Consider the following 17,035-nt stretch of genomic DNA (forward strand, 5'->3'; position numbering starts at 1 on the left):
GTATATATAGCCAGAGTATATTTAAACATGTTTATATTTAAACACTATTCTTCCAATACTTGAAATGCCTAGTTAAATACTGCATTTTTTAGTATTAATACCATTTCCTCAAACAGTATCTTTTGCATGATACATTATAATCTATTCATTTTCGGATACTTAATTAATCAATATATAATATTAGTACATAGGGCATATTGAAATATTTTAAGTATTATTTTAGACAGGCTTAAAAATGTATTTTCATTTTATCACTTCATAATTTCTTTGTAATATTTGATTGTTTAGTAAAATATTGTTTCTATTTATTAAGCGTTAATACTGTGTTTCCTGAAATTATAAAATATATAAAATATAATAGCTGTATTCTGGCTACTATATAAATACATATATATATAAATATACAGCTATAGCTGTATATTTATTTAGTAAATATATTATTAGAAGTATATTTAAATATTTTAAGTATTTTTTTGATTTGCTTAAATAATTATAATCATTTGAATATAATTTCATTATTTATTTTCTTGCAACATTTTTTGTGGAAAAATTTATGAAATATTTGAAAAGCCTGGCTTAGTGATAGTAACACTGTAGTTAATACAGTAGTTTGCTTGTACTGTGTCAGTTGTCATTTTAGTGCGTGTTTGCAAAAGATATCATATACCAACCCATTGAAGTACAAGACTACTAAAAACTACTATGATAAAATGAACACATAGAACCAGCCAGAAATGACTGTTACATGCAGGAGAGCGTGCTCTGGGTGCCCTAGCCAGGAGTGAAGGGTCAACAGTGAGGACCATTATGGCGAAGCGCTCCTGTGGGGTCATTCTCCTGCCCAGGGCATCACACAGCATGTAGTAGAGGGCCAAGCTGAACACCTAAGGGTGCGCATATATGGGAGAAAGAGGCGGGATGTGAGCAGTGATTGGCGGATGGAGCAGTCTTGACAGATTCTGAATGAGGCTGGGACTGAAAATGTTTATAAGTACATAATATACTCCAGTGTAAACAGTGTCCAACCTTGTGGATCTGCCATTTTTCTAATGGGGTCTTTTCTTTGGGGCAGTAAATCTCCTCCAGGGTGCTTCTTGCTTGACGGTTGCGTCCGCGCTTGTCATAAAAAGTAGCTACCATTTTAGACAAGGCCCGCATGATAGACATTGCCTTCTCCGTGAAACGAAGACTTTCCTGTTTAAACAACAAAGGAAGCTGTTAGTTAGTACTGTTAGTAAATATCCATCATATTTCTGTCCCAACTTATTTGGTACCACTTTTGCAGTGAGATGAACAAGAAACTGAAGCAACAAAGTGGTTTCATAATTTCTTCCATGACTATAAATGAATGAATCACACAATAAATGAAAATGAACTTGATCATTTTGCCGGCCTTAATATTTTGCCATGTGCACGTGTGTCTGTTTTCCTCATCTCCTGCCTCCAAAAAGGCAGGAAGCGGTTTCACTCTGTGCATTGGTTTCAGCACCTTGCCGCGTTTGTTCCACAGAACAATGGCATGAACAGAGTGAGCCCTTTTGTCAGTTATACAGTCCCAATCGCTTCTCGTCTCGTTAACTGACTGTTAACTGTCTCAGACAGTGTGTTTGCTTGCAAAGTGCAACTGCATACAAGCATATAGCATTTGTTTACGGGCTAAGCTATTATGGGATGGGATCTCGATATCTTGAGCAGTATAACAAGTGAGCATACATTGTGCAGTGTGTTTGACCTTGGTACATTGTGACATGATGGTGTCCTCGTCCCCGAAGAAGAAAGGCATCTTGCTGCACAGGTGAACATGGTAGCCCAGCTCTGCATTTGCGTGAAGGGCGAAAACATGGCGCCTGAGGGAGGAAACAGAAGCATGTTTTTTTTTTCCTTCTACCCGTCTTCTTTGAAATATGTTTTTGGTGACACTGAGCGCGGCCCAGTCAAAGGAGAAGCAGCCTGACGTGATCTCAGCCAAAGCACCAAGCTGAGTTCACAGTCTGGTCAGACCTGTGAAAAGAGAAACTCGGCTCCATTAGCTTTACATAATTCAGCCGTCGCATACCAACGAGATGGATGAGCACCGAGGCAGAGCCCCGGCGAGCGCTATCAAACACAGAGACAGCGTCCAAAATTAAGATGAAGGAAATGACTGTTGGGTGAGAAAATGGGAAAACGGACAAAGTGAAAGAAAGGGGGAGCGGAGACCTCAAGAAAAAAAATGACAAAGATCAAAGCAGAACAGCATGTTTGAATGATGGAAACAAGAAAGAACGCGTTGAAACTAATTGGCAAATAGCAAAGCGCATACAGATGAGCTGCCATTAATGCTGAGAAATAGCAAGAGAAGAGAGTGTGCAAAGAGCAGATGACCATTACAATAACAGAGAGTGTGTGACTGGGAGCTGGCAGTAATTACCCTGCTGCACACCCTGTCTGCACCTGGTGCCATAAACCAGACCCCTCTACTTATGGGCCAAGCACTGGACATTCAAGTCTTGGTCCTCTTCATCAGGACTTCCTTGTGTAAAGTGTGTGAAGAAAATGTAAACCATGAAGATGTTGTTACCCTGGTGATAAGTTCAGCACAATGGCTTTGAAGGAGTTGGTTTCAATTGTGAATATAGGCGGCTGGCACTGGCGGCTCTTCCAGTGGTACGGGGCGGCCTGAAGGAGTCCCGGGCTTGGAGCTGATTGGATGTCACTGCCTGAGATGTCACGTGGGAGATACAGAGTCAATTATCACAAACAAAAAACAGACCTCGTCCATGCTTTTCCATATTTACCTTAAATGTTCCAATGCTATATTCCATTAACCAAGACTCTGAGCGCCGTTGGGTGCATGGTTGACAAACGCAAATAACCCACGGGGTAAAAAGACCCAAAACAAAATAATGGCATTAACACACAAACTGATATGGTTGAATGCATACCAGGCACTTTTTGTTTCTCAAATATTCTTCTGAATCTGAAAGTAATGTGCAACTTATGTGGACTGAGAAATTTCCGTGAAGTTGGGTTCAATGTTAATAAATTCAATATTTGACATAGAAAAAAGGTTTTCAATCTTCTAAATATGATTTCCAACATTATTAGAGCCCTGTAGACATGAAACAGCACCCCTATAGTCCTCCCTACACTCTCATTACTTAATATAGTAGATATAATCAGAGAAACTAAAACATGTTAAACATAAATAACAGAAAACCTCTACCTCTTCATGTGTTTTAAAATGGCAGTTCAAAATTAACTCATCGGCGGTATTGTTTGTTGCTGGGTTGTGTAAGATGCTTATTATTGCACCTTTTTATGCACCCCAATCAAACCATCCTATTATTATTGGCTGCTTCCGATTATTATTAGAGCATTTATGGTTTAGGTTCTAATCTTTGCGCTTGCTGTTGAGCAAAGGGACTTACTTTCCGTTTCTCCCCAGCGAAGCAGGACAGAGAAACTGATGAGGATCTTAAAAGGATGCAGGCTGTCCACGTACAGGTAGTAAGTGCCTCTTGCACATGAAGACTGCAACACACACACACAGGGCACACTTATCAGTACGAAGGCAAAGAAAATGAAGCGCTGGAAGCCACAGGGAGGGGATGAAAGATAAAGTGATAGAGGCTCGGCTTAATGGAAGCGAGGACGGAGGATGGGGGTATGGGAGTGGAGTCAGTCAGGTGAGATAGACACGACAAACCAAAACACAAGGAGAGGGCCGACAACGACAAGGGTGGAGATAATGCCTACGTGTCTGCAATGACAAGCAGATGTGACGCTGTCCAAGCAGATATGCATACACACACACACACACACACACACACTCACTCACTGACGAACACCTTGAGAGCTGTGCTGAGAGTTGATGTGACTCCCTGAGGACAGATAGTACAGTAGGGCACTAATGCTTGCACGGTGGCTTCTATTTCACCTTTCAGCATGACAATGCCCCCAAATCAGCTAAAGATTGGCTTTTCCACAAGAAAATTACAAGTTTGAGAATCCAACTGAAATGTGAGGGTTGACCTGAACATGATGTGTCATATCCAGAGAAGAATGAGAAAGAGCGTACCTTCAGAAGAGACCTGTGGGCTTGGTGTGGGTAAGCTTCCGGGTTATAGAACACCAGCAGGCGACTGGTGGGGGAGGGGAAACAACATAAATGTGAAAAAAGTGTCATTTTTGGAGGTGCTGTGATCATCATTTGAGATACCTGAAACATTTGGGAAAGTCCTCTAATTCCACCCAAGCCTCCGGTAGTATAGACTTGGCTGTGCTCGGCTCTAGAAAGGGAGATTGGACACAATCCAAGAGATTCAATTGCATTTATTTCGACATTTATGAAGCAGAATGAAGAATACATGACAGAATAAAACAAGATGTTATCTCTTTTTCTATGCCAAGAGGCGTTGCCAAATTCATTTATTCATTCATTTTCTACTGCTTATCCACACGAGGGTTGCGGGGGGTGCTGGAGCCTATCCCAGCTGTCTTCAGGCGAGAGGCGGTGTACACCCTGGACTGGTCACCAGCCAATCACAGGGCACATATAGACAAACAACCATTCACACTCACATTCATACCTATGGACAATTTGGAGTCGCCAATTAACTTAGCATGTTTTTGGAATGTGGAAGACAAACGGAGTACCCGGAGAAAACCCACACATGCACGGGGAGAACATGCAAACTCCACACAGAGATGGCCAAGGGTGGAATTGAACTCGGGTCTCCTGGCTGAGAGGCCTGTGCGCTAACCACACCACCGCCCGTGCAGCCTGCGTTGCCAAATTAAAAAGCTCAATTTGTTATTCCTAATATCCAAATACAAGAAAAACTGTTGTCCCTGAATGTCCCTTTGAATGCCACACATTATTGTCAAAATCTATGGTATGAGATGCTGCAATAAAAAGTGACTCATAGCAAGTTATCCTCCAATCATTATCTTAAATACAGCCAGTGGAATTGGCCAAACTCCCACATGATGGCAACAGTGTAAGCGCACACATGCACATCCACACTCCCACTCACTGACTCCCACTAACTCAAAGCATCTGGAGCAGAGAAGTTATACAGACATACACACACTAAAGACACACAACGCGGCTCTGCCCCCGAGCTCTCTGCAGAGTCCGAACAGAGCAAAGTGATGTCGCGAGCAGAGGGTCTGCGTCTCTGATGCTGAGCAATGGTTGCCCGTTCACTCAACCCGCAGGTGTTACTAAGCAACTAAACGAGGGCAGAGAGAATTGGACGGCTGTCGTGAGGCATAATTTCAGCGCCGTCTTCTTCTAAAGTGTCTCGGCCAACTAAATGAGGCATGCAGGGAAAGTGGGCGATCCAAGTCCTAATTGGAAACCCGGCTAGCTGATACACCTGATTTCGCTTTCAAAGGTTGACTTTTTTTATTGTTGTAAACTGTTTAAAAGGTTCTACAATTTTAAATAGTGTACTGGAAGTGTTATCCAACATCTAGCAGTGATGCTGAAAGTTAGACAGTTGAAAGTGCCTTTGGTAAATCAACATGTTGTTTAGTGTGTCTGCAGCTTTAATGCTAACGAGCTGTGTTCGTCCACGAATGCGTGTGGCGGTATGCTGCAATTCATCTTATTTTTACATACAGTTGTCCCTCATCTATCAGACTTGACCATGATAAATCCTACTTTGCAATAATTTACTTAATAAATTCAATATTTTCATAGATATGGCACAGAAAACTTGTTTGCATCTTCTAAATGCTGTTTTTTTTTACATTATTAGAGCCCTCTAGACATGAAATAGCACCCCTATAGTTACCTTTACATTTGTATTGCCCAATATAGTATATATAATCAGAGAAAATAAGACATACTCGGTAACAGATTCATGTGTTAGCAGTTTCCCACAGCGTACTTCCTGCAGTGGCTATTGTCTCATCAATGTATTGTAATGGCGGCTGTAAATGGCTTTACACTCGTATTACCAAATATTGTAGATGGCATGCATTGAAAACTGCCTGAATTTCGAATAATTTTGTTCATGTAAAACTATAAAAACCTGGTCTGGTGTTGGAGAGTCAACCTCTGATGACATCATATATGGATTATATAATGTTCAGGACCGGTTACCATTTTGTTTGCTCGCTAATCGGATGCTGACAGGAAAGGCAGTTTTCTGATAATTAAAAAAAAAGGGAATACAGATGGACTTACGCAATGAAGCAATGACTTGAGAAGAGGCGCGCCATTTTGTACGCCACTGGTTCCCCGACTTTTCACAACCACGTTCCCCTTCAGACATCTGACTGGAAGTCATGTACCCGCTACTCCTGCACACTTCAAAAAACACAAATACCACACAATGTAACACATTTAATATAGTATTAAATATGTCATATATTATGAAATTATATTAAAACATCATGCGTTTCATTTTTTTTCATTTTTCCCAAATTATTTTTTTAACCTTTAACATGGAAACATGACTCGCAGTGCTAACATAGTCACATGACACACAAAGTAACATACCTACTACGCCGTGTGGGCGTACAAACAAATATCTACGCACAATATCCATGCCAAAAAAAAAACACTCATTTTCAGTATTCCTGCCGCAAGGTCTGCTGGGCAGATTGCGGCACTATTTCTCCTAACTTTTTGCCGTTTTCATTTCCAATGTTTTATTGTTCATAGTTCATATTGTTCTTGCAGCTGGACTACCCAGCATGCCTTGCGGGCTTTGGGAGTAACGGTATAAGTTACGCAGGATGTTTAGTTTATCACCGACGTACTGCAGTAGTGGTTGATTTATGTGATGCGTTAACTTGCTTTTGTTTCATTGGCAATTTCACTGCTGTTATTGTGCAATGACAATAAAGAAAGTCTATGTCTATGTCTATGTGTCTAATGTCTGTTTTGGTCAAGTAGTTTGTAAAATAAATTACCCGCAAAAAATGCAACTTATACTCCAGTGCGACTTATGCATGTTTTTTCTACCTAATTATGCTTTTTAGCCTTGTGCGACTTATACTCTGGAGCGACTTATCGTCCAGAAAATACGGTATATGGACTTAAAGAGGTAGAAACTGCTGTTAGATCAGTTAAAATGCCACATTTGCACTGTAGTTCTAATTAGGGGTGCAACAATATATGTACAGTAAACCCTTGCTTATCGTGGTTAATTGGTTCCAGACCCCACCATGAATTTTGTGTATTGTTGTGCCCCCAGCAGTCATTCCTGCTCATTTGTCATAACGAGTGAAGCATTGGCCATAAGAAGTGCCTGTACAGTCTTGTGTTTCATCACTGCTTATACCAGTAGAGACGGTCTCCTCGTCCTTCTTCCTGTCCTCTGTAGCAACCTGAAGGGACAGAAAAGGAGCAAGAAGTGAGGCATATATGAACAGAGAGCTGGTGACAGAGTCAAACTATCAAAGGCACACCCCGGAGACACGCCTCCTCTAGAGACCCGCTTCAAGAGACGAGCCTCCGGAGACACGCCTCCGCCTCCTCTGGCGATTCTCTTGACAGCTGTGGTGGTGCGCCGTCGTCACTGATCACCACAGGATACCAGACAGGGTTTAATGCGACAAGAGCTTCTCCTCCCCTGCTGCTCCAAAAAACATCGCTCGGGAATAGCAGCGCTAATTTACTCTGACTGTCGTTAACAGATGAGGAGTTATTATGTTGTTGTTTAGCATGTTAATTCTATTCGAGGGGGGAATTATACAACTGCTCTGATTTCATGTTCATTTGCCTGACAAATAATTCAATTTACCTAATTAGTCAAAAACAAATCCCATCATATTGTGCCTGACAGGGGATTATGAGAAAGTGGTTCCATGACAGGAAGTGATGCACCTACATCAACCACAAAACTTTCCTCAAAGCTTCCTTTTATCGTAATTGTTCCTCCTAAGTAGCCCCAAGGAGCAATGCTGGTGGAAGTCCAAGAGTTTACTCAGGCGTTGTGTCATGTTACTTCAAAGCATCCCCGGCAACTGATGAGTCAGCGTATGCGTGTGTTTATGCGTGTGAGTCACGCCTCGTTCTCAATAAGCAGGGGGATTGAGACAGAAAAGAGGAATTGGGATTAGGAGATTGACCTCCCATTGTCGCTTCCGTCCAAACGTTCTCCAGCCTGGGCCACATTGTGAAAAAGGTAAGGATGCAACATATGTCCAAGGAGATATGCTAGGAAGGGATCTATATTTCCAGAAAACCCTGCATCTCAGCTTTGTGATATACTGTAGGTGAAAAAGATCATTATTAGTACAAACATCGCTCTTGGTTCTTTTTTTCACATGTTTGCTGTTTTTCCAAATATTTAAACTTTCGTTTTGAATAAATTTTGTAAATGTTCTCTTGAAATATTACAACTTTATTCCCATTATATGGAAACTTTTTACCCAATCTAACTTTTGTTGTTTCTCATATTACGCCCATTAAAAAAATAACTACAATTATTTTTCTTCATTCTTTTAATATTCTATTTGTTTTCCATAATAACACAAGAATATGCTACTACAATGACGTCATTTTTACTATTTAGTATTATATTATTAATGTCAGGAGTTCTTTATTATTTTACAGCTGGGATAGGCTCCAGCATACCAGTGACCCCAGTGAGGATAAGCGGCATAGAAAATATGGATGGATTATTTTTTTTGTTTGTTTTTTCTTTTTAATTCTCTAAGTATTTCAGCTTTCTTCTTGTATTTTTTTCCTCATAAACATCATTTTATTGCCATAATATTTTGACTTTACTCTCGTAACATAACTTTTCCAAAAACCTAATTTTTGGTTGTTTGTCATAATACTACACCTTGTCTGCTGTACTACTACAATATTCTACTAAAATGTTTCCTCGTAATATTACAAAACTATGCACGTCAACTTTATGGCAGATATATTTTTAGAAAAAAGAGCCACGGGCGGCGGCTTGGACACCCCCGTCCTCCAGTGTACGTCTACGTGTTCTCACTGTGGCGTTTCCAAACCAAATCCAAGCAGAGTAAGTCCTGTCAAATAGACCGCTTGTCTTACGTGACTGATCTTACATGCGAGACTCTGAGGATTTTAATCTGCCGCATTCTGATTAGAAAGCTATTTTTTGTGACCAAATCACAGTCCTGGGCTGGAAACTGGAAGACAGGGTATTTCTTTAATCTCAGCCTTCATGGAGCTTTATTAAGTGACACAGCCAGCAGAGTTAAGTCTCTTCTCCGAGTGACTTCTTCTATGTTATTTTTGTTCCCGGTTTGTGAATATGCTGTGAAAACTTTACCTTTCAGTGGTTATACACAGCTTGGACCGGATATCGAAGACCAGTCTCGTAACCTCAACCACAGAAGAACCGTTGGTGATTAAACACATTCCAAGAATAGTAGAGGTTAAGGCAGTATGCTTGCATAAGGGGACTAATTCTTTAAAGCACATTAAAGTGGGGGGAGAAAGAAAACCATGGGGTGGGGGGGTATTAGGAACATCATGTGACACCACCATCTTTTCTATTTTAATCCTGGGGGCTCAACGCAGATGTTGATTCTGTTGGCAAGAGTTGACAGAAACAGAGGGAGGGGTCAAAGCGGCTAAAAAAAAAACAAACGCCTTCTCACGTGAACACGTATGTTGGCACACACGTTATCCGGCAACTCGGCTCATGCCCACGCCGCCCTCATCTAACCTCGCTGTAACTGGTCCCAGTTACACAAGAGGGCAATTAATATGAACTCTATTTTGCTCTGTATGCTAAGAGTGACGTGTAATAATGAAGCCCCCCCCCCAGGAGACGCAGACACTGATGGCTCACCATCTAATTGCACTGCTTTTTTTCCTTCTCCTCCATGAGCACAATACGCGACCTCTCCCCGTAGCAGACCCACCGCGACTGCCTCACACCAGAGATTCTATTTTCACATCTCTTGGTTTTCTTGCTCTGCTGCGTCTCCCTATTTTTCATTCCCTCTCCTTTCTCATTAGCAGTAGCGCTCGCCTTCGCCTCCTTATTCCCAGCTATCTTTGCTCTTGTCTGTTTCGCTCTGCCGCCGCTGTTGTTGGCGAACCCGGCGCCCTCATCTCCCGTCTCTTGCTGGATCTCTGTTTCGTGCAGATGTGCCCCTGGTCACTAGTGGCCTGGCCGGGGGACAACAGAAGTGACTTTGAGACTGGGGGATGGCAGCCTTGTTGTCGCTGACAGACAAAGCGAGCCTTATGACCGCATACTCGGACACAAGGGCAAGAAAATAGAACGCCGCCTTTCCAAGCTGTTTAATATGCACATGTTGGACTGCATGAATGAGTATGGCCCTGCAGAGATTCATTAGAACAGGGGGGTCCAAATTTTCTCATTGGAGGCCTTTTTTTCCTAATATTTTCCATTCTGTTTTTGTATTTCTGCTTTTTTTCAGCTTTCTTTTTCTCTTAATTATGACTTTATTTCCATAATATTTTGACTTTTACGTAGCAACCTGTTTCGCAACCTAATCTTTAAAAAAAAATGTATATTTCATATTATGATGTTGCATGTTCTCTCCGTGCATGCGTGGGTTTTCTCTGGGTATTCTGATTTCCTCCCACATTCCAAAAACATGCCAGGTTAATTGGTGACTCCAAATTGTCCATAGGTATGAATGTGAGTGTGAATGCTTGTTTGTCTATATGTGCCCTGTGATTGGCTGGCCACCAGTCCAGGGTGTACCCCGCCACTCGCCCGAAGACAGCTGGGATAGGCTCCAGCAACCCCCGCGACCCTCGTGAGGAAAAAGCGGTAGAAAATGAATGAATGAATGTAAAAATAAGCTCTCAAACATTTAAACTTTACTACTAAAGTTTTTACAAGGTGCCACAAACGGCCCCCTGGGCCACAGTTTGGACACCCCTGAATTAGAAGTACCTCTGTCTCGTCAGATACGGTGTTGCCACACGTCGTGGTGACTTCAGTGGAATCAGGATCAAGGCCCACTTGGCTTTCCATCTCCGTTGTCTCAGAGATGGTTTCCAGTGGGGCTTTGTAGAGCAGCTTCCTCGGAGTGGTCCACTTCTCCACACTGACACAAAGATACATATTTATGTCCTACAGCATCATATGAGACGGCACTTGCAGTAATGGGCCATACTGTCTCTGACTGAGTATGAGAAGGAAAAAGATGGCACTGATGTGACTGATGTGGAAAACTCACGGCTCTGTGACGGGGTCAGAGCTGCTCTTGGCATTCTGGTCGATAAAAGGGCTGGCGATGGCGATGAACTCCTCTGGTTTGGACAAAGGAATCACTGCAAGAGCAAAACACAGAAGCGATCACACTTTATCTGCAGATCAGCTGATGTCAGACATATGCAAGCCAGAATCTATTCTCACTACTCAAATATCTTCCAACGCTGTATAACCTCTCTACCGTAGCGTCTCCTGATTTAGACTTGCTCGCTAGTCGTATTTATCTATGACATTCACCTACACTGTATCACCGAATATGTGCTTTTGAAATCATTTGATATACGCCTCTCTATCTTTTTCCCTCCTAATACTGTACTAGCACTTAAAAACCAGCACTCGTATGCGTTCTTTTCCTCTCTTTGCGTCCGGCTTACCGCGTGGTTCATCACGGATCACAATCTTCTTGGTTTGGCGGATGAGTTTCCATTCCGGCAGAGGTGGAGGCGGAGGCGGTAACTCCAAGGGGCAGGACCGGGTTCTGGTCAACAGGACGATGTGGCTGTGCGGCAAACAGAGGGTGTAGCGACGGAGAGTCTCTGAGGAGTCGGCCTGTGTGCCGGTAAAACACACAAAGTGCGGGAATCAATCACTTGGCAAATACTGGGATGACTGGGGCCACACACACACACACTATACACTATACAATAAAATAACTATAGCAGACATACCATGTTTGTGTACACAAAGGGTTCGTTGTGCAGCTGATTAGGATAGAAGCTGGCACACACAATCATCTTGGGGTTACCTGAGAAACATGCACAATAATGGCAAGCCACACACACACACAACACGAACATAAAATGAAAGGAGGTTAAAGAGGTATAACACAGAGTGTAGGTTATCTACACATGGCCCATCTTAAAGTGGATTTTATGAGGCAAAAGGCAGTTAGGGGCCATGGAAAATGAATTTAAAAGGACTACAGAGAGCCATGATGGGAGCAACGCCAGATTAATACGCCAGCAACACATTAACAACTGAGCACAGAAGCAGTTCCTCTACTGCGTAGCAATTTAGGGATTTAAATGCTTGCGGATTCAATAGAGAATGGGACGAGTGGCATAATGTGCCTTCTCCTTTGTGTTCATATTGCTCTCAACATAATGGATATGATACAAAGAATGGAAGACAGACCGATCTTTCCAAGTAATTGTGTGACAATCATCCTATCATTTCTGAGGATGTTGACGTCATTGGATAACCACACTTAACTCGGGAAGCTCATCTGCCCTGCACACTGCTCCCTCTGCTGGTTTATTTATAGTCCACCATCCACGGATGCACCCGCCCTGCGTGCTTCATAATACATGAGCGTAGGAAAACAGGAAGTGATGCTTGAAGCGACACTGAAAGGGCTTTGAGTTGCTCCTGGAGCTGTTCCTGTCCCGCAAGTTCATCACTGAGGCAATATCATAAAGGTTGCATACGCGCTTGCATCGAAACAATCTAGTCATTCACAAGTGGCAGATTGTGCCATTAAATGAAATATTCATCATCATGCTCTATACTTGTTGAATTATGAATGCAGGAGGATGAAAGTAAAGGTATTTATTATATGCATGCACAAATGTTACTTGTGGTTGTGTAGTATGTGTGTGTATGTCTGACAGTGGGACGCTTCAGACCTTTATCTAGATCCGGTCGATGGGTCCTGTAGTCGTGAGCAGAAGTCCGCCTTGGCACCTTTTTGTGTGCCACTTTCTCACTGAAGTGCACAAATTCAGGGATGCTGCCTCGTATGAAATCCCACGTTTGCCTCTGGCACACGACGCTGGGAGGAAGTTGGAGAGGAATCAGGAGGGCTGACACTCAAATGACGTTACTAATTGCGTTGCTTTTTAAAAAGGTCCCATATTACAGTCCTTTGCATGACCTTGTGATGTCTCATTTTTAATAGCTGCACCATAATAAGTTCACCTATTCGATGAAGAAACACAAAATGTCAAACAGCCCACGTCTGCACCTGACTGACACTTTAAGATGTGTAGAGAAGCCTGATTTTTTTTTGAGTGGTGGCTCATATAGCTAGGGGCAGGTCAGAGGTGGGATCTTGTTCCCACCAACAGTTGGAGCGCATATACATGCTCTAAGTATACATGACTGTATTAAGTGGTTTTGTCATGCAAATCCTATGGGACAGATACACCCCCCACACCCCCCACCCCCATTCACGTTAAGTTTGTCCTAAGTGTAAGCCTGTCTGCTGATCTAGCAAGGAGAAACCAAACGTTAGTGGGAGCAAAACAACACTGATAGTGAAAGTCCTCCTCCATCCCCCGGAGGGAGGGCATTTCTGTAATAAAATCATTAAAAAGTCAATTTTGTGTAATAGGGGACCTTTAAAATATGGCACTCAGTTTTATTATACCCCTAGCTTCATGTTAGGCACCGTGTGATTTTCTATTTACGACTACAACAAAGAGAATCATACACTATGATGGGAAGACACTGGAGCTTACTTTATCAGGCTGACTTCTGGGATCCATCCGGTGAGTTGGTGGATGAACGTGAAGTCCCCCATCTCCCGGGAAAGCTGCAACATTTTACTGAGAAGAAGTGCAATGTGTTTAAAACACAGTATTCAAACATAGACCAACACTGGGGTGTCCAAAGTGCAGCCGGGCCACAATGGCAGCCATTGGCCAAGGAACTGCCCTGTTGGATGAAAAATTGTTTTATTTTAAACTGAGTGTTAAGTTGCTGTGTGATGATTTTGGCATTCTTTGTACGATGACACCGTAGTGACCTCCTGTGATTATTTACTCAAAAGCAACTGGCAACAAATCTAGCGACTTTTTCTGGCGTCGTTGGGGAGTTTTCTGGTATTTGGGGACTCAACAGTGAAAGCACGTATTGTTCTGCATTTTGTGTCCTCACTGAGCAACAGCGGGTGCCGTTGACAGTTCTGCACCGCCCAAAGGCAGTCCCAAGGCGGCGGTGTACTGTCAGCTTCCGTGGCACACAGAGCATGATGTGGAACTCAGTGGACTGTATTTAAATGATTAGTAGTAGTTCTGAAATATAGGAGATTTACCATAAATACAAGTGTTGCTGTACAAAATATCAAAGGGGCCCTTGCATTTGTCAGTTTTTCACGATGTGGCCCTCACTGGAAAACGTTTCGACAACCCTGCCCTAACATAACACCAGCAAAGTCCTCATCCATGAGGGACAGCATTTCCAAAGTCATATTTGGGTTCTTCAATCACACATTTTCCAAAGTCAAATCCAGGTACTATCAAGATACTTTGTCTTAGTCAATGCAGCTGCAGTAAATGATTATTATGGAGTTAACACTTCCAGTCATCTTCTAGAATAAAGTGTGTCACAGTGAGTAGAGCACATGGTAGTCCAAACAGATGGCCCCAACAACTCTAATTGCCCCTCCTGGGAATGGCTGTGGCCAACCTGTCCCCTTCCCAGTCATGACACTCGTGGAAGCGACTTCAGTAGGTCTTGAAAAAATAAATCATCATTAAAATGTATATACATGGTTTTGCCCAGTAAGTGGACACCTGGGCAAAGTTTGGAACTTTGGCCAGCGTGACTTATGAATGATTCACCGGGAGAAAAGTCTCCTTTGTTTCCTGAGTCAGATTAAACATTAATGTGTTGAACGTTCTGTGAACGGCGGAACAAGCACCTTTATACACGCCATGTTGCTCCATCACAGACATGCCACTACATTCTAAGGTCAGGTCAAGGCCTGGCTGAGTCAGCAAAATACTGTCTGCTGGGGGTTCTTACACAGGTTTTTAAACATTTAAAGTGAAAATCAACCATTTATATAGTCACCACTGCATTTTGATCATTTTTTATCAAAAGACAACTATTGATGTGTTCATGGTGATGTTGATGAACGTCTTGAATGGAAATGGACACTCACTTTCTGTTGTCATCTACAATGTGAGGTCTTGTGTTGATAACTTTAATGAGAGCCTTGGCCAGCAGCATGGGCCACAGTTCTGAACGGCAGCTGGAAGCCGGGAGCAGCAGCCTATTCTCTTTGTCGAATGGCATCAAATCATCCACTGTTATTCTCCTCCAACAGCCCTGAATGGACAGAGGAAGAGATGGTAAAATGATGGTGTGTGTGTCAATAGAAGGAGAAAAGACAGTAAGGCACACAAAGAGTTACATGTCACTCCGCTGCTCTATCCAGGTTATGGTTATCCAAGGAGGGTTAAATCAAGGGCAGGGGTGTCCACACTTTTCCACCAAGGGTTTTTGTGGGGGAAAAAATTGCTACTTTTGTGTTTTTGTCAAAAGAAAATTTTATATTTTGTTGACTTTTTTTTTTTACTAAAATCTTAATTTTTGCAAAAATAAAAAGTGTACTTTTTCTAAAATCATAGTTTTCTTTATAATTTTTGGGGTAAAAATATATTTCAGGACAGACATTTTTTGTCATCACATTCAGCATTTTTGCTCTATTTATTTTTTGTTGTTTGGCTGTTTTTTTGTTAAATTCTTTCAAACCCCCTCATCAAGGGTACCTGGATTTGCACTTGACATCAAAGAGGCTTCTTCTTGTGACTCCAGTGGCCTGTTAGTCCACCTCCCATTATTTGAAGGGGTGTAGGATAAGGAAATAAAGGGGACAAAATAAGGACCATTAAAGAATAAGACTAAGAATAAGACACTTGAGGAAGGGAAAAGCGGCTGCAAACAATCAAGCGGAGGAAGAGGGGAGAGTTGGAGGTAATGGGAGCTTAACGCCATCACAGCAACATCTGTTTGCGTGCAATGGTTGGCGCGGCGACCACTTACTTATTTGTCCATGCAAATGAAAACACTGTTTACTAGTCCTGGCTGCTCAGTACAATATGGCTGAAGGAGGACACTGCAGTCGTCTTGCCTCAAGTGAGTCTTACAAAATTGAGATTGTGATGCAACGCCTTCAAAGGGTGACACTCACCATCCAGAACAGTTTAACAAGGTATTTCCCGTAGCTATTGTAGAGCGGCATGTGACCTTTCCCCGGCTTGCAAAGCGAGTAGATGTGCTCCCACGGCTTCCAACCAAATTGGTCCGTTGCTTCGGGGTGGTGGAAGACTTTCCAAACAATATAGATCTCACTGATGATCCACCTCATCACCTTGACAGAGGAGGAGGGAGAAAGAGGAGTAATTACAGTGTACCGATACACCATTCCATCAAAAAAATTCGAATATAATCACGGGAAATTCTGTTAACTAACCTCGCTGCTGAGCAGATGATGGTTGGGGGACACCAGGTCAAAGGTGAGTGTATTCTCAACCACCGTGGGGACCTTCAAACAAAGCACACAACGTGCAAATGAGCCGAGTCCCTGCACTGTAACAAAAACAGGACAGTGCAGCAGGTAACCTTTTTAAAAGGCGACACGAATATATGTCCTACTTAACTCTCCCCCAGGGTCCTCAACTGGTCTAACCTCGCCGTGATGCTCCCCAGACTGCAATACGAGCAATGAACATTTGACTGGCGCGCTAATAGACTCTACCTTATGACTAATTAAATATTAATAATTGTGTCACTTGATGGCGACAGGGATCAGCCAAGGGGTCAAGGGGTGGCTGTGTTTTCAGTGGAGGAGACAACCTTAATGGGTCTCGCGTCGATAAAGTAAGCCTCAGATATAAGAGAGATGGAAGACGGCGATGATGGCAGCCAAAGTGGAGATTGCATCTGCGCAGGCTGAAAGCCAGTGGCCTCCGCTCGCTGTTCGCGGGAATTTAATTAAACGACTATTGACATCAGGAGTGAAAAGGCAGATTGTGATCTGGCAATGATTTATTAAAAAAAAAATACAAAAAAGCAGGAAGCTTCCAGGAATTTCTCAATCCTGCGTTGAGGGAAGTGCAACTGAGGCA

The 17,035-nt window shown here is 42.6% G+C and overlaps 1 protein-coding gene across 1 annotated transcript in view; it reads right to left on the reverse strand.

The window, feature by feature from the left end:
* Nucleotides 1–17,035, reverse strand: part of adgb (androglobin) — a 33,168-nt gene that overhangs the window by 11,963 nt on the left and 4,170 nt on the right. The window contains exons 5-20 of the mRNA XM_078799254.1: nt 16,381–16,452; nt 16,099–16,278; nt 15,067–15,233; nt 13,640–13,726; nt 12,806–12,951; nt 11,849–11,925; nt 11,555–11,729; nt 11,146–11,239; nt 10,817–11,013; nt 4,202–4,271; nt 4,061–4,124; nt 3,411–3,513; nt 2,561–2,699; nt 1,733–1,847; nt 1,027–1,194; nt 746–884 (exon numbers count right to left, since the gene is read on the reverse strand). Of these exons, the coding sequence (XP_078655380.1) occupies nt 746–884; nt 1,027–1,194; nt 1,733–1,847; nt 2,561–2,699; nt 3,411–3,513; nt 4,061–4,124; nt 4,202–4,271; nt 10,817–11,013; nt 11,146–11,239; nt 11,555–11,729; nt 11,849–11,925; nt 12,806–12,951; nt 13,640–13,726; nt 15,067–15,233; nt 16,099–16,278; nt 16,381–16,452 (1,993 nt within the window). The remainder of the gene's footprint in view (nt 1–745; nt 885–1,026; nt 1,195–1,732; nt 1,848–2,560; nt 2,700–3,410; nt 3,514–4,060; nt 4,125–4,201; nt 4,272–10,816; nt 11,014–11,145; nt 11,240–11,554; nt 11,730–11,848; nt 11,926–12,805; nt 12,952–13,639; nt 13,727–15,066; nt 15,234–16,098; nt 16,279–16,380; nt 16,453–17,035) is intronic.

This window comes from Doryrhamphus excisus, linkage group LG19, assembly GCF_037039965.1.
Source record: "Doryrhamphus excisus strain RoL-2023G ecotype Guam linkage group LG19, RoL_Dexc_Guam_v1.1, whole genome shotgun sequence".
Classification (NCBI taxonomy): Eukaryota; Metazoa; Chordata; class Actinopteri; order Syngnathiformes; family Syngnathidae; genus Doryrhamphus; species Doryrhamphus excisus.